The sequence below is a fragment of the Pan paniscus genome, chromosome 5, assembly GCF_029289425.2.
Source record: "Pan paniscus chromosome 5, NHGRI_mPanPan1-v2.0_pri, whole genome shotgun sequence".
NCBI lineage: Eukaryota > Metazoa > Chordata > Mammalia > Primates > Hominidae > Pan > Pan paniscus.
The window spans coordinates 59,910,116-59,934,443 of NC_073254.2; the positions used below are offsets into that span (position 1 = coordinate 59,910,116).

General features: G+C 41.3%; 2 protein-coding genes across 10 annotated transcripts in view; one reads left to right on the top strand and one right to left on the bottom strand.

The window, feature by feature from the left end:
• SUPT3H (SPT3 homolog, SAGA and STAGA complex component) overlaps positions 1-6,566 on the bottom strand; it is a 597,091-nt gene extending 590,525 nt beyond the window's left edge. For 3 of the 4 annotated variants that reach the window (XR_010112435.1, XR_010112436.1, XM_063605298.1), the window contains exon 1: positions 6,165-6,471. Coding sequence is in view for 1 of the 4 variants with exons in the window: in XM_063605299.1 (XP_063461369.1) it covers positions 6,165-6,566 (402 nt within the window). In the remaining 3 variants the exon portion in view is untranslated. Of the gene's footprint in view, positions 1-6,164 lie in introns of all 4 variants that reach the window. The other variant, XM_063605299.1, reaches the window with a different exon arrangement.
• Positions 1-24,328, top strand: part of RUNX2 (RUNX family transcription factor 2) — a 227,237-nt gene that overhangs the window by 91,627 nt on the left and 111,282 nt on the right. For 3 of the 6 annotated variants that reach the window (XM_034962200.4, XM_034962201.4, XM_063605295.1), the window contains exons 3-5: positions 6,923-7,287; positions 16,196-16,352; positions 22,276-22,380. In XM_034962200.4, coding sequence (XP_034818091.2) covers positions 6,923-7,287; positions 16,196-16,352; positions 22,276-22,380 — 627 coding nt within the window. Of the gene's footprint in view, positions 1-6,406; positions 7,288-16,195; positions 16,353-22,275; positions 22,381-24,328 lie in introns of those variants that run through there. The other 3 variants (XM_034962202.3, XM_063605296.1, XM_063605297.1) reach the window with 3 other exon arrangements.

The following is a 24,328-nucleotide window of genomic DNA, read 5'->3' on the forward strand; positions in this document are numbered from 1 at the left end:
GAGCACAAGTTAACCAGGAAGCAAAACCCTTTCCTCCTGCAATGTCTTTCTAACGTCCCCACCGACAAAACATGATTGCCAACTGATAAAGAGAAATATTTAATGGATCCGGATTCATTTTCACAGAGCAGGTAAAAAAAGGTGAATTTGGAGCTGCAAGACAATAAACTGATAACTGGCACACCTAGGGAAGAAAAATGATCTGGAAGAAATATTGTCACTAATAGGAATATGAGTCAGGAAAAGATCCTGCCAATAACGAAGATAATTCAGGAGAATCATCTAATGTCAGAAAAGATGAGTCATTGCTTTTAGAAATTGATTATGACTAGATGGGAAGAAGAAATTGTTTTCTCTGAGAAAAGTCTAGTTTAGAAAAGCATGGGGAAAAACACTGAGAGAACAGTTTCTGAGTATGAAATCCAGAATAGCAAAAAACTTAGAATGGTGACTTATAATAACTGGCATCCCCTAGGATTGCAGCTAATAGAACCAAGTTGAACTCTTACTATTCTATTTTTTTCTGTTCTATTTTTTCTTACTTTGCTAGTTTGTAATTCAAATTTCTCACACTGTGCAAATGTTGACATTTTTGGTACTTTACTAGATGAACTGAGAGTATTATGATTTACATTTTTCACTTTGGTGGCAGGGTGTAGGGAGGGGACAAATAATTGAAGTCACTGCCCTAATGCCTAAAGTGAAACTTTGGAACCTTGGGCAGTGAGATTAGAATAGGATAGCACCTTCCTTGGTGACTTAAAGGCAATATGTGAGCAGCTGGGTAAAGAATGGCTGAATTACTACAGGAAATCTTTAATTTTAGGGTGTTCTTAGAAGTTTCATCACAGACCTCTGTAAACTTTTATATATAACATTCCACTGCTGCTCAAAGATCACTGCTACTGCCATAGGACAATTGCCAACACCAAAATACCAGAAGGCTGATTTGAGAAAATTAGTTTTCTCTGACTCCTGGGTAATGAATTAGGCTCTTTTTAGAAATTACATTGGTTTCTTAAGGTAACTAGGGTGTCGTTTAGTAAGTTGGTATTTTAGTCAAACAAAATATATACCTCTTTAGTCAGTACCATGCCTGAAGAGTAATTACACAGATGCTCCATGAATGTGGTTCTGAAAGGTCATATGGCAAGTGTCAGCCTTTTTATGACAACACTGTACTCTCTTGTAAGTGCCTGAATATGGCCCTTGGGAATGCTAACTAAAACAACAAGGAAAGGTTTATGATGCTAAGTCCTCCACTACAAACATTTCATCTCTTGTTACAGCCATGCAAATTATTATAGGTCCATTGACAATGGGAAAAATTTACTGAGCTTAAAACAAATCAGACAGTATTTAACGGTATAAAAAGTTAAAATGGAAAAAATATGTCAAAAAGCTTTGGGATCACTTAAGTTACTAAGCTAACTGTCTGAAAACTGTATATAGGTCTTATGAATATATTGTATACTAGAAAATTATTGGTAAGCTCACTGAGTTTCTTGTGTAATCATGTGCAACACAGTTGGAATAAACCTACTAAAACCTTACCTATTTTTTATGTTCAGACTACATGAGAGTTTCTTCACTCTTCTTCATCTATGCAGTTAATGTGTTCCCACTATATTTTAAGGACAATGGAAAATGCTGACATATGGAGATGTGTAAGAAAATTGTTCTTAAGGAGCCTGTGAAAACGTACTCGCTCCTCATTCTTTTCTTTCTGTTTTGGCACCTCCAAAATTATTAAGTGAAAAATATTAATCTAATTAACAATTTATGCAGAAAAGAATAAGTTAAATGTTACGTTGTTCACTTTTAGAGAACTAATCTGAACCACATGCACACCCATTCCAGTATCTTTATAAAATATCTACTCTTCTCTGCTATCTCACTCCTCCACGGTCTTGCATCCCTTTCACTTTAGGGTAAGGGTTGGCAAACTTTTCTGTAAAAAGTCAGTAGATATTTTAGGCCTTGTGACTCATACAGTCTTTGTCACAACTACCCAATTCTTCTGCTTTAGGTGAAGGCAGCTATAGATAATACACAAATGACTGACCATAGGTATATTCCAATAAAGCTTTATTTGTAGACACTGAAATTTGCATTGCATATCATTTTCATGTACTATGAATATTATTCTTTTAATTTTTCAACTATTTAAAAATGCAAGAAACATCTTTGAGAATTGTACAAAAACAGGCATTAGGCCAAATTTGTCCCATGGGCCATAGTATGATGACTCCTGGTCTAGTGGCAATGCTGCTTCTTCAAGGGCTGAGTAACCTTCTGTCAATCAGAGTCCAAACGAAAATTCTCTAAAGATCGTTCTGTTTATAAAGTTTTCCCATATGAGACATTTAAAGCTTTAGGGATCATCAATGTGCCCATAATTTTCCATTGGTTTTCCCTCTTTAATAGCTGGTCCATTGAAAAATATTTTAAGATTTTACAGGGACTTATTCTACTTTTCATCATAACAAGTATATATAAAATAATGTATGGGGGTTAGAAAAGGAAACCAGGATAAAAGGCCTATGGGTTCTGTTCCCAGTCAGTTCTTTGACTGGATAAATAACCTGACTGCTTCACATCTCATTTTCTTTGTCTAGAAAGTCAGAATTGTCAGGTGTTGTTACTAAACAGTTATGTTAAATGTTAAAGGACATGGTAGGGAGTGGTGGGTGGGATTATGTTTGTATCTTCCAGAGTTGCCACATTTTCAGAAAAAAAGTGTATACTTTTTAGTGCCATCACATACAACTGAAAAGATGAATATTTCTGAAGAGAAATAGGGTGGGTGATTTGTTTCAAACATTTTGACGTAGAAAATCTAAACCCAAAGATGACATCAAGCAAACTATAGCACAAAATACACATATGTAAAACCTCATGGTTTTCCTATGTGCCTACTATTAACAGGAGAGGTTTGGTTTAGGGGTCTGTAAAAATGTTTTCTTTCTTTAAGCATAATGCTCAGAGCCAAGACATCATCAGCTCCAGGCTCAGTCAGTTCCAGTCGAAAGTGTGAATGTTCAGCAAAAGGATGTTTTTGAAAGGAGACTGAAAACCCACTGTGCCAGATACCTGAAACGTTGTTAGGGTATTCAGTGGAAAATTTCATTTCCACATTATAAATAACTGTAGGATATTTTAAGAGATCCAAGACTAGTAACTTCCAAGAGCTGCTTATATTAGTTCCACTGAAATGTGAAATGGAGGAAGGATACTGAGAAAGGCCATAAAGCTGAGTTACTAGATATGATTAATTAAAATAAATAATCTCACTATTGATTAAATTGCCCTTAAAATCCCCAACCACTGAGGACTGCATAGTTTGCTATCCACCAAATAAAACAAAGGACAAAACAGCGATGGAGAAAAAAGGAGGAAAAGTCCCTAAGGTAACTTCTTAAATTCAATTCTAGAATTTTTTATTTGGAAAGCCCCTCTGGTGGTCCATATTTGAAATATTAATTGTTTCTTATTGTCTTCAAAGTTCCAGGAGTTCTCTGTTCTATGGACTTCCTGGGAGGAGGACAATCCCAGAGAAGGTGGCATATCATCCACCATGGTAGTTATGGAATTTTGATGTCACTTTTACCATAGAAATAATCAATTCCCATAACTGCTTCCCCCCTTTGCAGCCCCCACAGATTTAAAAACAAAAAACGATCCAGGGATCTCTGTTAGACAGTGGCACAACATGCCCAAAGTAAAACTAGCCCCCTAAAAAGAAAAAAAAAAGGCAGGAAAAAAAAGCCATGACTGTATGAGTGTGTATGTATTTATGTGTGTCTGCGTGTGGACTTGCAAGAATGTGTGTCCGAGTGCACATGAGTGGACGTGTAAGGTAGGACAGCAATGGATGCAGTCTCTCTCTCTCTTTTTTGAGGCGAAAGCCTGGCTTCCCTTCCCGGATCGGCCGCCTGTGGGACTCGAGAGACCTGTGCACGCAGGGGACGCGGCGGTGCCCGGGGTTAGAGCTCTCCCCTGTGACCGAAAAGATAATTAAAAATCGCACGCGCAGGAGCCAGCTCAGCTCCTGGCTGCGCTTCCAGTTGGTCCGGTCTGGCTAAATGGGTTCTCGCACCCTGGCGGCGCCCGGGCTGGGAGGCCAGTAGGCCGGGCGCAAAGAGTAGGTTGGGGACCAGGTGTCATAGCCGGTGGCGCAGAATCGCTTCTCGGAGTCACCGAGGGTGGCAGTGGCAGGCGGCGGCTGTGGGGCGGGAGGGGCGCGGCTCGGGGCTAGTGTCTGTGGAGGGATTTGGGGAAGAGGCAGGAACGTGGAGAGAAACGTGGGAAAGGGAAAGACCGACGAGGGAGGCGTGGAGCAGTGCATGGAGGAAGGGCAGGTAAAAATAAAGCCCCAATTAGGAAGGACAGAGTAGTATTCCCTGAACTCCATCCTTACCCCTCGAGAGCGCACACCTGGCTACCCCGCACCCCCACCTCTGCTCACGCGGTCTGGCAGACCCTCAGTCCCCTGCGCATCTCTTCAGCGGGGCGATCCCGAGTCACGCAACCACAGCCCCCCAAGCTCATCTTGTACTCGAAAGGGCTCCAGAGTCCGCGACTGGCACCAGGCCCCCATCTTCCGTGCCCCTCATGCTCTCAGAGCCCTTCCAGGCCCCTTCTAGGGCGCAGACCCGGGCGTGGGCTCAGCGAGTGGGAGCAAAGCTCTAAAACCAGACAGGGAGGGTCGTGGCAGGTCGCTACGAGGGTGAGGGAGGCGTTTGCACTGAGCAATAAAAACACCCAGTAATGGGTATGTGAATTGCTTTAAATAAGATGGGAGGGCGTGAGAGATGACCCAACCATCTTTCTTCCTTAATGCTTCGAGGGGGAGGCATTCTAATTCTTCATTTATTTTATAAAATCACTTGTTACTGTGTCAGCTACTCCACTAGGAATCTTTGAAACTTTGGCAACTGATGATTTTTTTCGCAAACACGTTTTCAAGCTTTGGAAGGCTTTAAAGAGTTTGGTAATAAGCAAGAAACGTAGTAGTACACAACGCCGAGGGTAAAACGGCCCTGTGCCCCCTTCTTGGGGTGTAATAGCCTCAAGCGGATTTCCCGGCTTCTGCGGGCGCAGCACATTGTTTTATTTGTTTTGAAGGCTCAGAGTTTGAGGCTGGTCGTAGACACCCACGTGCTCTGACTCTCATCAGCGTAATGATCGACTTAGCCAGAGTCGTGTCTATATAAACCACAAAAACCTAATCATTAGAAATCCCAGCCTCCAAAAACCACATTTTAGGTAAAAAGTGCCGCTTTTTTTCCGCGCTCCTTCATCCTCTCGACCACAACTTTTTGGGGGATCCAAAGTCGCTTTTTAAACCCACACTAGGAAATAAATACATAAATAAACAGCCACGGAAGCATTTTGAATTTTTTAGTTCGTATTTTTAATTTTTCCCCGTGAGCGCTGGGGAAGACAGACACGAAACTTAGTCTTAGATGTAGAATAGACTTAATAAAATATTTAAATTCATGGAAAACGGCTGGTGCTTTTCCCCAGCAAGGGTTTTGCAACTTATTTTAATCACAAAGCTGACAGTTTTTCAGTCCTTAAAACAAAAACAAACAAACAAACAAACAAACACCTCATTCTTGTTCTCTAGGAATGACAAGATTGAATATATAAGAAAAAAGAAATGTCCAGCTATGCACTTGAGTTCCTAAAAACTATTTTGACTAGATCTCCCTCCACCCCCCCCTCATTTTTTTTGTGTCACTTAAAACAAAAAACACCCAAACCCTGCAAAATCTTTTTCCCTTGGGAGTCGCTCAGACAGAGGTGGGGGTGGAGGTGGGAGGGTGAAGAGTGCTGAGAAGTCAGCACAGACGCTCAAGAATTTTCCTTCCTCCTCTCCTGAAGTTACAACGAAAAATAGCGACAGTCAGATCAGCCGGGGGCTCTCTGGTGTCTTGGCTTCAATCTCTTCCTACAAAGAGGGGGTTCCTTGTCCTAGGGGTGGGGAGAGCAAGAGGACGCGACCTGGCGAGATTGCCCTTAGTCTGGGGCCGCCTCTAGGCTTCGGAAACTGCACACGGCGCGCGGGGGGCTCCTTCTCGCGGCCGGCTGGCGGCGGCAGCGGCTGCGATTCGCAGGCTCGAGATTCGTTGCCCCGAGATCCGCTGCCCACGACTTACCTCTTGGCACCTTGAAGCGCGAGAGACAGGGGAGCTTTGCAAATTGCAGGAGGGAGTGGATGCAAAGAGGTGGCTGTGAGAGGGCGAGAAGAAAAGAAGGGAAAGGAAGGAGCCTAGCCGGGGAGCCGGGCTGGCAGCCGCCGCGGGAGGAATCTGAGCGTGCAGCCGGCGCGGGGGGAGCGGCGGCCGCCGCGGAGGCGGCGGCGCGGGAGGGCGGAGGCGCGGCCGCCTGCAGCTGGGTAGCAGCGCGCGGCGCGGCGCGGCGCGGCGCGGCGGTGGCGGGCAGCGCGCGGCAATGCCGGCCCCGGGGCTGGACTGCTGAACCCACACCGCTTCACCACCGGACTCGAACTGGGAGGGGGCGCCAGCGCACCCAGGACGCGGTGCCCCAAGGGACCCCATTCCAAGCTGCAAACTCAAGTCCCCCGCCTCCCCAGGCCAAACACACCCCCGCGCCCGTTCGCAGCTGCCACCCCGGGTGTTCCAAAGGCTCCGGCAAAGATCTGCGCCTCCCGGGTCTCCCTACCCGCCAGCCCGACTGCGCCGCATCGCCAGACTCTGTTGGCCCATCAGACTCCGCCCGGCAGTCGGCCTCATCAAACTTGATTTCTCACCTCCTCAGCCCCATCACCTCCATCCTCTTTCCCCCCGTCTCGCCTTCACCCCCCCAATTTCCTCCTTGCCCCTCATTTCCACCCTCCTCCCCCTCCCCCGGCCACTTCGCTAACTTGTGGCTGTTGTGATGCGTATTCCCGTAGATCCGAGCACCAGCCGGCGCTTCAGCCCCCCCTCCAGCAGCCTGCAGCCCGGCAAAATGAGCGACGTGAGCCCGGTGGTGGCTGCGCAACAGCAGCAGCAACAGCAGCAGCAGCAACAGCAGCAGCAGCAGCAGCAACAGCAGCAGCAGCAGCAGGAGGCGGCGGCGGCGGCTGCGGCGGCGGCGGCGGCTGCGGCGGCGGCAGCTGCAGTGCCCCGGTTGCGGCCGCCCCACGACAACCGCACCATGGTGGAGATCATCGCCGACCACCCGGCCGAACTCGTCCGCACCGACAGCCCCAACTTCCTGTGCTCGGTGCTGCCCTCGCACTGGCGCTGCAACAAGACCCTGCCCGTGGCCTTCAAGGTAAGAGGCCACACCGCCCCCCGCCCCCGGCCGGGAGCCGCGGAACCTGCCCGCCGGTGTCTTCCTGCCCGCGGGGCTGGGCCCCGGACCTCCTCCAAGACCTCCTGCCTTGGCGGCTCTAACCCCAGAAACCCCCGGCCGGGCCTCTCCCTCCGGATGCCCTGGCGGGCTCGGGGCTCAGTCCCTCCGCGCAAATCCCTCCCTCTCCCACCTGTGCCCGCTGCCACCCCGACTTCAGCCCTAGTCCCCCTGACCCGTTCAGCACTCCTCATGCCTCCTGCCCGGCCTTGATTCTCACTCACTCCTTCGCGCCGTCTCCCTTTCCCCCAGGATCCCCAAAGTACCCACTCTTGCACTGCGAGCGGACTTGCTCCACCCCGCCCCTTTCCCGGGGGCGAGGATCCCCGACATTGTCCCCTGGGGCTCCCGCGTCCTTCCGGGACATCCCGGCCTGGCCGCATTGCGGGCTGCCCGCGCAGCCTCTCTTTGGGGCTCCGCGCGCTCTCACCCGCTTCCCTCACAGCCAAACGCCCCTCCTCAGGTCTCGGCGTCCCCTTCCCCGACCCGCAGAGTTCAGCGGTCCTGGTCCCTCCCGGGCTCCCGTGCCGGGATTCGTGGGGTGCCGGTGCCGGGCATTAGTGCCCGGGGCTGGGCGTGGGGTGCTGACTGAGGCGCGCGGGCTGCGCTACCAGTGCCCGGGAGGGTCCTGGACAAACCTAGGGTCTCCAGAGGAGGGGGTGTCAGGACGGGGGCGTTTGCTCTGTTCGCTGACCCGCGCCAGATCCCGTTACCGGGAGGAAGGCGGGGCCGCTGGGGCGTCCGCGAGCCCCGAAGCGGGGGCGTTCAGGGGGCCTGGGCGCTGAACCCTCGAGTGCTGGGAGGCGCGGGCCAGGGGAGGGGGCGGGAGCTCGGGCCGCTTCTTCCAGCCGGGACCGAGCTCTGCGCCTCGCCCCGCCAGGGAGGGAATGAGGGAAACCTGTGGAACAACTTTAGTTCGCCCAACTTGAAAATGGAGGTGAAATTTTGTATTTTTGCTTTATTATTATTTTTAAAGGACTTAAATCTAAAAAAGATCCCTCCTGCTTCTGAAAGGTGGTGAGAGGCTCCTGCTGGTGGCCTGAGCACGGAGTGAGCTCGAAGGCTTGAGAGCGGCCTCTGCGCGCCCCGCGGACTCTTGTGCCTGCCCGGCCCGTTAGTTTGAGGGCGGGTGGCAGCCGCGGGAGTCGCAGGCAGGTGCTCCACAGGTTGAGGGTTTAGGATCTGGAGCCTCTCACAGTAGCCCGATGGCTCTCCATAACCCGATCCAGATTTCCCGGGGTAGCCCTCTACAGGGGGGAGACGCGGAGCCCCCAGGGCCCAGCGCACACTGGGTTGATGGGGAAACGGGTTCCCGGGCTGTCCACACTCGCAGGACTGTCCACACTCGCAAGACGCCAGGGATGCAGGGGTGGTAAGCCAGACGTGGAGATGAGACTCTCAGAAAGGTGCTTTGGGCCCTTGCTAACCTCTGAACTTGAGTAGGTGGGCCTGGGTCCCCTGGGTTCTGAGGTCTGTGGAGAGCAGGGCAAGCAAGGCCTTGGGGGAGGTTAAAAAAAAAAGTTGGGGGAGGAATCATGCCAGTTTCTCCGCTGGGGACCCTGGGGCCAAACTCCCACGGGCCACTGACAGTTCCCAGTTGTTGATCACCCCCACCCCACGCACCAATTCAGATTCCGTGTGTGGGTGGGATGGAAAGAAAGAGGAGTCCAGGTCAATTAGACCTGGTTATCTCGCTAGGTCTTATATCAGAACAGAAATCAGAATGAATTGTTATGGAAAGGGGATGTTGCATTCTGGGGCAAGTTTCATTTTGCAGTTGGCTCAAGAAATTTTTTTTTTTAACCGTCACATTTCTCCTTTTATAAACCACCCATTTTGTAGGTTAATGTTTGCTTCCTTGAAATAGGAAAAGCTCAGAATACATGTGAATTGTATAAATTTAAATTTCCATACAATATATATCTTTTACAATGTCCATCGGCCAAGGGCCCAGAATTTTCAAATTAGTCTTATATGAGAATGGAAATTTGTTTCCACCAACGCCCTCCAATCCCCCAAACCAAAAGCCCCCAAAAACCCCAAACCTGGATGAAAACAGCAAAAAATACAAATAAGTAGATACCTTGTCTGCACAATGCCACAAATCAGAATATGTGAAAATATAAGAACAGATGCTTACATTTTTAAAGTGTTCCATATACCATTCTGCTAAACATATTTAAGGTCTATCTTGAACTGTTCTCTTGCATTTATGCTGCTGAATTGATTTGAACATGAGCATTTTGGATGGAAAGGTTGTTTTTTGCACTTTAGCTTGAGCTAGTCTCAGATATTTTGGCTGTCATCTAAGATTTTTCACTACCACCCTTTAAAAATTATTTTGAAAATAAATTTTGCTCTTTGTTATTAATCAACTTGTTAATTACACAGAGTACATTTTTGTATCTTAAGCAGTAAACAGACCGTAGGTAACAAGACCATATTAAATTGACTATTTTAATTCATATCAATTGAATAATGAATTGAGTTAACCTAAAACCTGACTGTCAATGTCTTTCTATCAACATACCTGTGTTAAACAATTCAAAAAGTGGGTGATAGCTAAGATCTACTCAGTATAGAAAATACTCTGTTGAGAAAAAATGTATGGATGTTTGGAACATCCAGATTGTGACAACCTCTCTTTACCCTACTTTTGGAATAAAAGCCTGAGAGCACTAGACTTTCTATACTCTTACAATATAATCAAATACATCTGCAATGAAGAAATAATATGAAGAAGTCTCCCTTTTAAAAGTGGTGACAGCAATTTGGCCATGATATTTAGAGCTATGTAAAAAATAGATTATAGTGGTTGTCAGGTCAATAGCAGATAGGTAAATGGATTTAAACACACACATACACACACACACACAACTTATTTGTTGTGAAGTCTGATATTCAAATCAATACAATATTTATTGAGCCCGTATTTTGTATCTGTCACACTGAGCTTGACACCGCAGAGAATCAGAAATGAATTCAATAGACTGTTTTGAAATGTCAGTTTAAACTCGTGTTTAAACACGATATTGTCAATCTATTTCATTAAGAATGTATTAGCGTTGTTCATCTACTCTTGTTTCGAGATGATATAAAATTTATTTATTTTTACATGTAAAAATGCAAAAACAACTGGTATACTTTATATAAAGTTGTTTATTAACATTGTATTTTTAACAAAGTTCTGCAGTTTTGAAATGTTCGGTCCCCCCAGGTGTCAAGGAAACGGAAATAAATATTTTTAACATTTTCAGGTGTATCTCACTGAAACCTTAAAATAGTTAGGGCATACTATTAGAGGATCCCAGACCCTTTCTATCCTAGATAATTCTAGTGACAAAGAAGTAATTTGCAAATTCAGCTTATTAGCTGATGGTCAGGTAACGGTGGAGAGAGCGTGTCAACCATGCATCCAGTAGCACCCTTTTAGTTAGGGGTCTGTCAGCATTTCCACTGTGAAGCCTGGTGTTCAGGGTTCGTAACTTAGTTGCCTTAAATAGCTTCAAGCTGAAACACTATGCAGAAATTTTAAGTCCAGATGTATATTTTAAAACTAAAAGTAGTTCAAGCCTATTCTGCTGTTTTAAGTTAGAGAACACTGGACTATATATATTTATCAGTATCATATGTTTTTCTGGCAGTGTTAAAGAAAGAAAACACATTTTTAGATATATAATCTAGCACTCATAGTTAATTCTGTATATGTAATAATACCTTTCAGTGCTTGTCAAAAGGAGGGGTTTCAAAATGACGGAGCAATTTCTGTTTGAAAATAAATTTTTGGCATCACTAGCCATTTTTCTCTCTTCGAAAACAAATATAGAACTAGTAAATACTTGATACCAGTGAGTAGTATTTTTCTTACATAGTTAATGATCAGATTTTATGTTTATATTTTTTGAATCTCATTGTATCTAAACTAGGGAAAATAGGTTGTTAAGCCTGTTAAATCCTTATTAACCGTAATATAAATTATTATGCAAAATTATGTAAATCAATAGATTTCAAGTTGTGTGAAGACAGACACATTTTTGTGTTATGCCTTTGAATTCAAGAAAACTTATTTAAAGTTAAATATTTTGGGACTGAATATATAAAACTTCTAAGTAAGGAAGTTGGAACAAAGAATTTCAGGTGGAAAATAAATACTTATAAAATTTTTTAGAAAACTTCTATTAAATATTTGAAAATAGGTATGGTAGATATCTTTCATTATTTTTTCCTCTTTGGCATTATTGTTTGTATCCTTTCAAAATTCCAGAATATCTATTGTTAGATGATCTAAACCACCATGATACATGGCCCACAAATTGCTGCTTTAAATTGAAATAATTTTTATCAAAATTTATCTTTGACATATATATTTTTAAAATTATGAAATGATATATTGTGTTTTTTCTCTAAAATTCAATGGGCTTTTTCTAAGTTCTAGGATAAATTCAAAATATTAACTGTAGTATTTGTTGAAATGTTTTGATACTGTATTTGAAATTATCTTTAAGTAATTGTGATAGGAATAACATTTTTGCTTTTTGCAATTAGACTCACTTCTCTTTTTATTGCAAAGAAAGATTTGATCAGATTTTATCTTGAAAAATAATTATATTTCAATTATACCGCAAGTACAATATCCTGAATTATTTTGGCCTATAAGAGTAATTGATGAGTTAAGACTAAACTTCTGTCCATGGAAATGTCATAGGCAATTTTAATTTCCATATAAAAAGATGAGAAACTGTTTTAAGGGTTTGAGTTAATTCTCCATTCCTCTTCTTTTAGTGATTCACAGATTTAGTCATAAGGAGTCTCATACAAAATTTCAATAGCATTACTACAGTTAAATATCCTTCTACTTTATTTTGTGCAAGCCACATATCATGTGATTTAAGTGCTAGTTATGGTGAGGTGCGCTAAATAAAGGAACGTCTTTCTCTATTCTGAAATGTCAGGACAGAAAATTACTTCTCCTTTTCTCATGGAGTTTCTTGAATTTGTAGATTTTATATTTTAAAAACACCTAGAAATGTAATTGTTAAGATCATCACAAATTATTCTTTGCAGAGCAGTACTTTTGTATTGGGTAGGATGGAAGCAAATTTTAATTTGTGCTTATTCCTAACTAGTTAAAGAGTGAGTTTTGACTGCGCTTTACCCCTTCAAATGTTTTTCCATTGCTTGGTTTTGGTACAGATGAAATGTGTAAAAATTTCTTGATTCTTTTGGTTTTCTTTTAGATAAACACAGTTGAGAATCTCCAAGGGAAACTTTTTAGCTTCAGAGATCTACTTAAAGAAAAAACCTCTCAAACATATAATTATACTTCTGATTGATATAAAGTCAAATACAGTACTTCCCCCAACTCCCAACCTTTTCTCCCCCTCAGAAAAACATCGGGCAATCTGATTTGGTAGAGTGAATAGCAGAAAAAAACCCAATATATTTAGCCATTAAACTTGAGTTCAGCTTTAACAGGAAAGATTGTCGCTACATTGCATTAGCATTTTTTTTCAGGTCTTGCTCTCAGCCTCATAGAAGGCTCACACAACTTGTGATTATTTATTTGTTTTGTAAAATGTGATACGTAAAACACACTAATATTGAATATGGTCATTATTATACTGCTTAAGCACAGTAAAATGGATGTATGTATTTCACTCTTAGGGATCTTTTCTTTCATATTTTCCCATATTGAATCAATTTTCCATTTCTTCTAACTAAAAAAAAATCCATTATGTTAAAAATATGCAGTAAAATAATAATGTCCCAGAGCTCTTGAAAACCTTTATATTGGGGCAGATTGCTTTTTTTTTTTTTTTCGGAAATGTAGCCAGACTTGAGTGAAATCCACCAGCAGTCATCCTGTATCTCTCAACAACATCAAAGAACATCTCAGAACATGAAGTGAGGAAGTACGTACTCAGTTGAACCCTTTAAGAATGCTTATAAGTAAAAGCCTATGTTTAACAGACAGCAGATTTGGAACAGAACACTGTGTTACCCTCCTCATCTTACAAAAAGCACATCATTATAATTACACTCTATACTTATATAGTATCTTCTACATTTTGCAGACTTTCCAATTCATATTGGAAAACTGTGGTTCCTGGAGATGAAGTTATTTTGTGTGAGGTCATAGCAGATATGTAGCAGAAGTGGGGAAAAAGTGGAGCCTCTTGATTTTGGTATATTCATTCTCTTCTAAACAGTATAACTTTTCTCCTGCCTTTATTAATATGCTTACTGGGTCCATATTTACTTTGACATAGAAAGCCACGCAGCAGGTGTTAAAATACAATATGCTGAGTGTACAAAATGTCAAACATTCAGATGAATCCTGGCAAATGTAGTCAATTATTGCAGTATTTTCAAATGTTCACATTTTTGGCATGGTGAATTTGAAAAATTGAAAAGCACATTGCCTCCATCAGGAGTACAGCATTACCTGTATTCAGTAGCCGCTTGAGATATGAGATGACGTGTACAGAGAGGAAGTCTTATTTTCAAGGGATTTTACTTTTGACCCAGGAGACTTCTCATATTGAGAATAACTATATACTCCAGGGAAAGGGAGGCAGCATGGTTCCGTCTCCTCTGGGATGAAAACAATGTCAGAAAACGAGCTGGGGGCAAGGGCACATTGCTGTTAGCAAGGGGTGCTGACTCAACATTAACTGGCCCCCTCAGAGTTTTAGTGGGTAGCCCCACAGACTTCTGTCTCTGCGAAGTGGGGCTCTTTATGGAGCTCTTTCATTTATTTCAAAAATGTTTACCTCGCTGGGCTCGGTGGCTCACGCCTGTAATCCCAGCATTTTGGGAGGCTGAGGCGGGCGGATCACCTGAGGTCAGGGGTTCAAGACCAGCCTGGCCAACATGGTGAAACCCCTTCTCTACTAAAAATACAAAAATTAGCCAGGTGTAGTGGTGCACACCTGTAATCCCAGCTACTCGGGAGGCTGAGGCAGGAGAATCACTTGAACCTGGGAGGTGGAGGTTGCAGTGAGCCGAGATCGTGCCACTGCACTGTAGCCTGGGTGATAGAGTAAGACTCCATCTCAAAAAAAAAAAAAAAAAATTAATCAAACACTTACCATGTGCTGGACACTTTTGGGAGCAGGGTTGATAAGTGGTGAACAAGACAGATGAGATGAAGGCCCTTCTCTCGTGTAGTTTCCTAACTCATATAATCTGGACTCCTAGGAGTGAGTCCATCAGCTTTGGCCTGGTATATTTAAAGTAGTCATAGACCATTAATATTAATATATGTACGTTGAAATGAGGATCACTTGAGTACAGTGGGAGGCTGGGGAAAGTGGGGCCTGTAATTTAAGGAAGGCTTTATTGATTTTGAACTGAATAACACAGTACTAAATGGAAGGAATGGAACTGAGAAACAGCCTAAGAGAAAAGTAAGGGTGACAAAAATATTGACAAGTTTTTTGTTTGATTGTTTTCCTGGCTGGAGGAGAGGACATAGTGAAGGCGTGTTGCAGTAGGGTTCATGGATGGGGGAAATTCAGCCCTAAAATATAGGTATAGTGTGTATTATCACACTGTAAGAAATCTACTGTAATATGCCAATTGTATTGGGAACATGGAATTAAATGCTTAGGTTTGTCTTATGGAAATCTTGACAAAGGAGGGAGTAGCACTAGAAGGAGAAAAAGATAAGTGGGAGGTTCACCAGACAGGCAAGCACACAGGGGTGTTATTATCAGACAGTTGTGGGCTACTTTAGCTGCGGTCATTGCTGAGTTACCATGAGGGTATCTGGAAGCTGAATGAGGAAGACATGGAAATAATCTGAATATAGAGTCCTGGAAGTTCGTTGAGAGAGAGGATTGTTACCAAGGGGCAGGATCTTGGCAATGGATTAGGAGGAGTGTTTCATATATGACAGTGAAGGATCTGCACCAGCATCTCCTTACTGGGCTCTGTGTTAATCAAAGGCACACATTTGCAAGTTAGCTGACTCAGGTTAAAGTGTTATCTCTAGTCTTGGAGCAGAGAAAATGTTTGTTAGTTCCAAAGATGGATTAATCTAGATCTTTTCTTGATTGAGTTAATTTGCTTCAGATTAACTGTTGAAGATTAAGCAGTCAAGTATGTCATTCCAGGATGGCAGATGGGACACAAGACATAATAGAACTGAGGCTAAGGGTATATATTGTTTTTTTCTTATTTATCATCAATTATTTTCACCTTCAGTTTCTTGATGACTTCGGATATCACACTGGGTCCCACCGCAGCGTGGTTTTCAGTAAATATACTGTTATTAAAAGCTGAAGTGCTAGTCCAAAGTAAGGAGATAAAACAGAACACACGATATCTAGGCTCTATGTAGTGAGGAGCCCCAGGGTTTCACTTAAAAATCTTCTCCCATAAAGTTGACCAGACTTGATATTTTTTAGCCTGTGATGGGATAAGACCACACCTCAGGGCTCTCCCTGAGAGAAAGCCTGCAGACAGGTGGTGCCTTGATCTGTATGATGCAATCTGCAGATGGGGCATCCCTCTTCCTTCTGTGGCATAATTCCTATGGACAGCTTAACATGGGGATTTAATAAAAATGTACATATTTTCTGTGAAGAATCCAACAACAAATGAAGGAAGTTTTTTGCCTGCCTTTGAAATGGGTGGACCCTGAAACATTGGTCTGTTTGAAGTGGCATCACAACCCATACACAGATGCTTCATTCCTGTCGGCCATTACTGGACTGGACTAGAACACTAAGTCCTGATAAGACACATCATTTGCAATGAGAATATATTCTGTTTGTAAGCCTTTCTGATGTGCCATTATTGCTGCTGTGTTTCCTGTTTTATGTAGGTGGTAGCCCTCGGAGAGGTACCAGATGGGACTGTGGTTACTGTCATGGCAGGTAACGATGAAAATTATTCTGCTGAGCTCCGGAATGCCTCTGCTGTTATGAAAAACCAAGTAGCAAGGTTCAACGATCTAAGATTTGTGGGCCGGAGTGGACGAGGTAGGTCTCTGACTTTTGATACTGATAATAGAATAAGCACATTAGGCTCCTTTGATGAAATGTAGACTAGTCTGTATATAAATCAGCACCTTCTTTTTCTGAATAGAATTACTGAAGATTTGATTTAAATATATCCAGATGAAGTTGAGTGTTTTTCTGAGTACTCAGGCCTTTTTCATTTATTTTATGATATTGAAAATTCAAACAATGTTTTCAGAAAAACTAGCTCCTAATTTCACTGGGTGTGAGCATATAAGGTAGAGAAAAGAACAGTTGGAGGATCAACTTCTGAATTATGAGGAGTCAAATAACTGAGTAAATTGAGTGGTAAAGGGGAAAGAAAAATGGATATGTTGGATCAATTTCCTGGTAATATCAATTTTGGTCTAAGTTGTAGCAAGGACAGCTGGCATAATGCTCTTCACTTATCACAGGTTACCTCTATATGATTTAATTTACTCTCATAGTAAGAATTTATTAAAAACCATGGTTTTTTTTAACATAAGGCTTTTCATTTGAATAAGTGAATAATGTATTACTTATGTTAGAGTGACTGTGTAAGGTTGCCTAGACAGATGAATGATTAGTACTCTAATATTAATAGTTCCATACTATGTAAGGATTCCCATCATCTGAATCCATATTCAAAAATTAGAGATCCTTAAATAGAAAATTATCCCTTTTAGGGTTTTTGTAACTGTTTGATAAATGAGGTTAATGTTTTTTAAAAAAGTCTTTAAGGAGGCCAATATTTTGGCTTTTATTTACTTATTCTACAGAAAGACTTTTACTAGTTACTCACTATTAGAAGCATTATGCTTATTTATTTACTTAACTGAATCTAATATTTCCATTTTAAGTATTTTGATAAGAAGAAAGAAAATAGACCACTTTAGAACTGAGGTGAAATAAAGCCTTATGGAATCATTGCAACCCAGGTTTGAATAGGAAATGAGGAGCACCACTTTTTAAACCATGTCTAATAATTGCTCTTTAGTTTGGATCAGATGTCAAATTATTACCATTGTAAAAACTTGATAAGGGAAATTCAAGCAAGGCTGTTTCCGATGAGTAGTGTTAGTTTACTTTCTAGGAACAGGGCCAAGAAGTTGTACTTTTTAACTTAAAAAAAATGATTCATGCTAATGAGATACTGTCACTGACAGGTTGTTTGAAATAAAATGAGGCTCACAGCCTCCGGTAGAATCAAAACTCAGGGAGTTATCTCTGCATCAGGTTTAGTTAACTTTCATAAAAAGAGGAAAAAAAGACACATCCTATATCACTATTGACTGATGAGGTTTGGAGTATGTGTGTGTGTGTATTCATTCTTCCTTTTTCTCATCTACTTATGCAGGTCCACTATGCAATTAAAGTTTTCCTTTTTTTCTAGTTAGAATCAAGAAAAATGTGAACATGATGATTTACCTGTATGCTCTGAATTGCATCTTTCTTCTTATGTAATAATACTTTTTTTTTTTAACTAGAGTAATGAATTTTAGTTTTTAAAGGATTGGGTGCCATGCTTAATTTTACATTACAGATTCAAACTAGTGTTTTCATTTATCTTACTTTTGTATTATATAGATGCTGCATAACTTTTTTCTGATCAATTTAAGTAGAAAGTATGGCAAAGTGATAGTGTACTTTGTAAACCCTCAACATATTTATTTAAGAAACTTCAAAGAGAAACAAAGGGTGTGCACTGTTTTACTATATTGGCTTTCTGAGTTTTGGCTGGTTTCCCAAATAGCAATTTTTATATTTAAAAAAAAAGACAGACTTAACTGCTTGCAGACTTTTCACGCATGGAAGATGAAGAAAGCTTCTTTTGATGAAGTGTAATTATGTCCAAACAGAGCTGACCCCCTCCCCCTATATTTCTTATGATCTTAACTGAAGAAAGTAGGATTTTTCCTTTGAAGCAGCCGGGACTTGGTGGAGGATCTGAAATGCTACAGTCTGCTGCCAGAGGCAGGATGGAGAAATTGGTCCAGACTTGTCTTCAAGACTTAGATGGGGGGTAGGGGGAGTGGGTGGAGAGAGAAAGAAAAATTGATTTATCACTAATAATATATTTTTATATCACTGCATTAACATTGTATGAAAGGAAACAGTAATATCAAGCTGAGATGAAGAGGAAAAAAAGACAGAGAACACTGATAACAGATCACACTCTGAAAAAAAAATGGGTCAGTTTTTCAGTGGCAGGAAACCCTTTAACCTGCCTTTGTACCCTTTGTACCTGACCTGCTTTATAACAGACTCTTCCAGCTTCCTCTTTGATTTTCACACTTCTACATTTCTCTTAAGCTATTAAGTCTGGATCAACATGCTGCTACCATTGTATTTTCTTTCCCGGCTTTAAATATTTCTATTTTCAGTAGTGTCATAAAAAAAAATTCCTCAAATATTACACTTTTTTTTTTCTTTCCACTGGTAGAAACATAAACTCTCAGAAACTGAAAAACAATCATAGATTATAAAGGAGTCATGTCACTACTGACTTTGACTTTATGGGTCATCTTATGACCACAACTTTTGAAAGTGCTAGAATAAAAGTAGAGCATCAGTGGAACTTGCATTAAGTTAGGAGAGGCTTAAGGTTTTTCATGGTTTTTCCTTTTTTTTTATCCTTAATCTTTTAAAGAGAAGTGTTTAAAATGATTTTGGTCCTTAAATTTTTTTTTGGTATGCTTTCTTTTTCCTGATGAAGCCATGGATGACACAATTAGTTATCTACTGACTGCTAGCTCCCTATTTGAGAGCCTACATTTTAAAATAACAGGCTGTATTTTATCACTTATGGAAAGTGATAAAAAGGGGATTTTTGAAAAAAAATTAATTTAAGGAAATCATGAATGCCCACATAAACATTTGACTTAAGAGGTGCATTATTATTATAGGATGAAGAACCAATTACTAAATTGGTTGGTAATTTCTGAAAATTTCTTCAACATTGCATACATATTTCTTCTGAAGGGGCAATAAGAAGCAGAAGGAGCCTCATTCACTTTTGCTGTAGTTGTTAATTACATCTTGATCCTTAGGGTCTGATTTTGGCAGATCATAGTTATACTTAACTACTTGTTTCCTCCCCCAAACCCATCTCTTTTTAAAAGCAGTTTTTTATAGAGAACTCATTCTACTCTGAAAATTTAAGTGCTTTATACTTGAAGGGTGAATTTAATTTTTGCCTTTTGTTCCTACATGAGGCGTCGCCCTGAATTTAGGGGAAGCATAGATGACTTTTAATATCCTAAGTAAGTTGTAAAGGTCTCAAGTAGAACTGTTACCAAAACTGGTTTAAATAAATTTATGGACAATCTATTTTATCTTTTTTTCTTTTTTGAGATGGAGTCTCACTCTGCCACCCAGGCTGGAGTGCAGTGGCACCATCTCGGCTCACTATAACCTCCGCCTCCTGAGTTCAAGTGATTCTTGTGCCTCAGCCTCTTGAGTAGCTGGGATTACAGGCGTGCGTCACCACGCCCAGCTAATTTTTATATTTTTAGTAGAGACAGGGTTTCACCAGGTTGGCCAGGCTAGTCTTGAACTCCTGACCTCAGGTGATCTGCCCTCCTCCACCTCCCAAAGTGTTGGGATTACAGGCGTGAGCCACCGCGCCCAGCCGACAATCTTTCTACCAGGTTATTTAAAGACATTAAGGTTAACTGAGATCTGTATATATCCTTAATTTATTAAGATGAGTGCCATAGATGAAAACTGACTCTGAAACACAGCCATGGGAGCCACTGTTAGAAAGGCAATCCTGGGCCCATAGACCACTAATCTGACCCCAAAATGGCACTTTAAAATGTTTTAGTGTAAATTAACTTTCAATCTAGAGATTCAGCTCTGTTACTTTTTGCGATCTTTCCATTGTTTTGAGGTTCTAACTTGGACCCAGTGGCTTCCTATTCAAGTTTCTGGTTTCTAATTCTGTAGGCTTTTAGTTTTCTGTAACTAGTTTAGACTCCTGGCTGGTTTATTCTTCTGGTTAGTCTTAATGTTTATAATAAAGCCTCTCTTTGCTAACCAATTATAAATTATTTAAATCCGTGTAATAGCCAATATAGTGGATAAAATATATCAATGACACTTTAAAAGTAGATGCTTTCATCATCCTGAGATATTGCATTAGTCCATTTATGTTTACTGTTTCTTGGGCACATAGAGCTGATTGGGACGCATCTAGAAATAAATTATTTATTAATTTTTTTAAATGGCAAGTGATCAAGCCACTTAAGGAAGTGGCCAAGTGACAGAATATTTAAAAAAAAAAAGAGCATTAATTATAGGGTCTGAAAAATGAGGTTCAGATCCTCATTTTTTCATTTATTAGTTGTATGAACTTGGGTAAATTACTAAGTCTCTTGAGGCTTCAGCCTCCTTATTTGTGCAATGGGGGTGAGAGATCTAAGTGGGGAGGATTAATTGAGATAATGTGTATGAAGTGGCACTTAATACGTTTCTAATTGTTATTCACCTTTCCCTATTCAAACTGCACCCACCCCATTCCTGTCTTTTCTTTCCTGTTTTTTTCCCCTTGGCTATGGAAAAGTATAGCCAAGGAGACTTAAAACTATTTATACTCAGTAACAAATGATGTGCGTCTTAAACAGATTTTAGGAACTTACATGGTCTAGGTTGAAAAGAAAACCCATTCACTAGACTTGACAGCCAAAGACCTGTTCTCCATTAAGCCTTGTATATAACCTGTTCCATATTAAGCTTTGAAAAGACTGCATTAAACTTTGCATTGGTACATATTGTCAAAGATTTGTGTTTTGGTTTAATACTCTCAGTTTTCAGTAAGGGAAAAAGAATCTCTGACCAAAAAACAAAGCAAAACAAAATGAGCTTTTTAAAGGTCTGTTACAGGAGTAGACTAAATGAGTACTCTGGCCTGAGATTGCTGAATGTTTTATTGAGTCACTGTTTCACGCCCACCTCTTCCTGTCTTGTAACAGTTTGCAGTTTTGACTATCTGACATGATTAACCGTTGCAAATCTAACTGATTACAACTGTTAGTAAGTCTGTGCAACAGAGAATGGTATCTTCTTCTGGAGAAAACAGACATCCAAATATGCTACCAAACTTTTCCCTGTCTCTTTTCCCCTTCTTATTCATCGCTTTTAGCTCATTAATTTGAAGCATCAGATGTAATATTTCAATGAAGCACACCTTCTGCTAAAAGCAAAATTTGAGTTTATACTGAGAGATGTCATGTTCATTTAGCAAAAAGTAAGTCACTGTCAGGGAGTTATTTCAAGATTTAACAGCAAGGATGTATGTTAGGGGAGGGGTGGACAGGGAGGAGAAAAACTTTGTTCCAGTAATGATGAAATCATCATACCACAGGCACATTAAGGCCAGGACAGGAGACACTGGCTCCTGTTAAAATGATTCCCATAAGAGCTTTCCTCTTTTATCTTCTTATTGTAGTGCAGCTAAGCAAATGAAATGCTAAAGCTATGTGAAGTAAATAACATAATCAACAATGATTTACTATTGTTCTCTCGTGAGGTCATGACCCAACCCTAAATAAAGACTTCTAAAATTGTCTGTGCTTGGATGTGTTCCTGATGTTGGAGAAAACTGAAAGAAAAAGAACCTTCCTCAAGTGGACCAGGGTTTTGTTTTCATTACAACTGTTGCTACTGAGGAGCTTTTTTGGAATTGGAGTCTTCCTGTGTAGCACTACAATGAGGACGATGATCTTGACTCTAAGCAAATTTGGAAATGTCCTAAAGTGGTCATCGGAGGGTTTCCAATTTAGAAGAAGGAGTCCTGCCTCTTGTCTTTGTTTCATTGCCTCCTTAGAGATGCTTAAATGCAATTTGGAAATCTATGCTGCTGTGTAATCATCAACACTGTTTTTTAATATTCACTGTATATTTTCCCCTTTTATATCTGCAGGCAAGAGTTTCACCTTGACCATAACCGTCTTCACAAATCCTCCCCAAGTAGCTACCTATCACAGAGCAATTAAAGTTACAGTAGATGGACCTCGGGAACCCAGAAGTAAGTACTCCCCTTTTTATTGAAGAAAGTAATAGAGTTTCCAGAGACCCTATGAGGAATTTATTCCAAATGAGTTAGTGTCACTTTCATGTCCATAGTGTCTTTGTGGACTTTGCTATCTGCATATATTTTTTTTAGTGAGGGAGAGTTAGTCAAACTTCAGAGTTAGTAGAAAATAAAACTACGGTTTTAACCTTTGCCACACAATCACTAAGGCCTCCGTAGCTTTGGGAAATGAGTGAATAATTATTCAGTCACTGTTAACTATTTGCTAAGAAATTTTGCTCATGTACTGAACATAATGGGGCAGAATAGACCCATGAGAGCTGAGGAAGAAAAGAGCAAACTTAAAAATCTTGAGCTTAGTCAAAAAGCACTGGCATATGTTTCCCATGGCCTAAGAATGTGTTTTAGCTTTTTAACTCGCCCACTCAATTCCCTTTATGAAGAGCACACTGCTTAATTACAAAGAATTTATTTGCAAATGATAACTTGCTTGATTGTTACAACACTGTTGTTTGGTCATGCTCTAGTAATTGTTATAGGTAGTTTTCTTTTAACAGATAGAGTCAAACCACGTTTAAATCCATCTTGGTTTATTTGTCTGTCTGGACATCCAGAAGGTTTCACCGGCAATCAGTTTCAGGTAGTGCACATAATCTATTTGGGCCAATATGTTTGTTCCTTCTAAATCTAAAATGACCGAGGTTTGCTTCCCCCACCCCCACCAAAAACTGCTTTGAACAAACTCAGCATAGCGGTATTTGAATATATTTAGAGATTAAAGATTATTTGATATATAAACCATTAACAATTGTGTGCCAATGGAAACATCATATAGAACTCTGCCTTTGCTGAGTGAATACATTGGAATCCTAACCACTGCATTTAGGGAGGTCAATTTGGTTTGTGGTGGAGGCATAGCTGGCAGAAGTACTTGTTCTATAACAATCAACCTGCGTAGACCATGAGAGTGGCATATCTTTTCTTCCCCTAAAATGAGAGAAAAGGTCTCATAAAGTTTTGCCTCTACCCAAGCAGCATACCTTCCTAGCAGTGGGAGCATATGGTGGGTCCCGTCCCTTTTGCTGCTGTCTCTTTTCACAAAGGCTGACTGCTTGCCTGAGCTAGGGAGGTTTCCTGCCTCAAAAGCAAGTCTTTGAGGTTTTTGTTTTCTTCTCCTTTCATGTGTATGGCATTCTTCCAGGTTCATAATGTTGAGTCAGTGCTGGCCCTGTCTGTTCAGTTTGGGAATGTCCTGTTAGGTGATTGCTGTACACATGTGTGTAAGCACCAAGTCTCTAGTCCTAAGGGCTAGTGGTTATGGAGTGCAGGTGAATAGAGCTTTGCCTGGTTTGGGGCTTTGCCTGCCTTTTCTGGATAGCCATAAGTTGGGGATGATGCCTTATGATGGAAGATGTCTTCTAACTTTTGGTCAGACTAGCCCCGGAATTCCTGAAAAGGCAGGACGTCCATTTTAGTAATGCACATAGCAGGATAGTTGGTTTTTAAAATGTAGCACCGCTAATACTTATCTCTTAAAGATATTTCCTGCTGATCTCAGCTGCTTTTCTCAGTTCTTGGAAAAACCATTTGCGTGTGTTTGTGTGCGTGTGTGTGTGTGTGTATGTGTGTGTGTATGTTTGTGTGTGTATATGTGTACATACACACAAGAGTTGATGCTCAAAAGTTGATGGCTGGGAGAGGAAAGAGGGAAGGATAGGTGCTCCCTGTTCTGAACCATATGACAATAAGTGAGAAGGCAGGGTAGCTTTGGAAAAGTCACTTCTGTTTCAAGTGTGCATAGCAGTACCTTATTTCAGAGAGGTTTTTGTCCAAATTAGTCAATAGACTAATTTATAAAGGCAGAGAATTGCCTTGTAAAGGCAGAGAAGTGCTCTGAAAGCAGTGAGAGTTAGGAGTAGAGGGGCCAGGTGGTATACGTGGG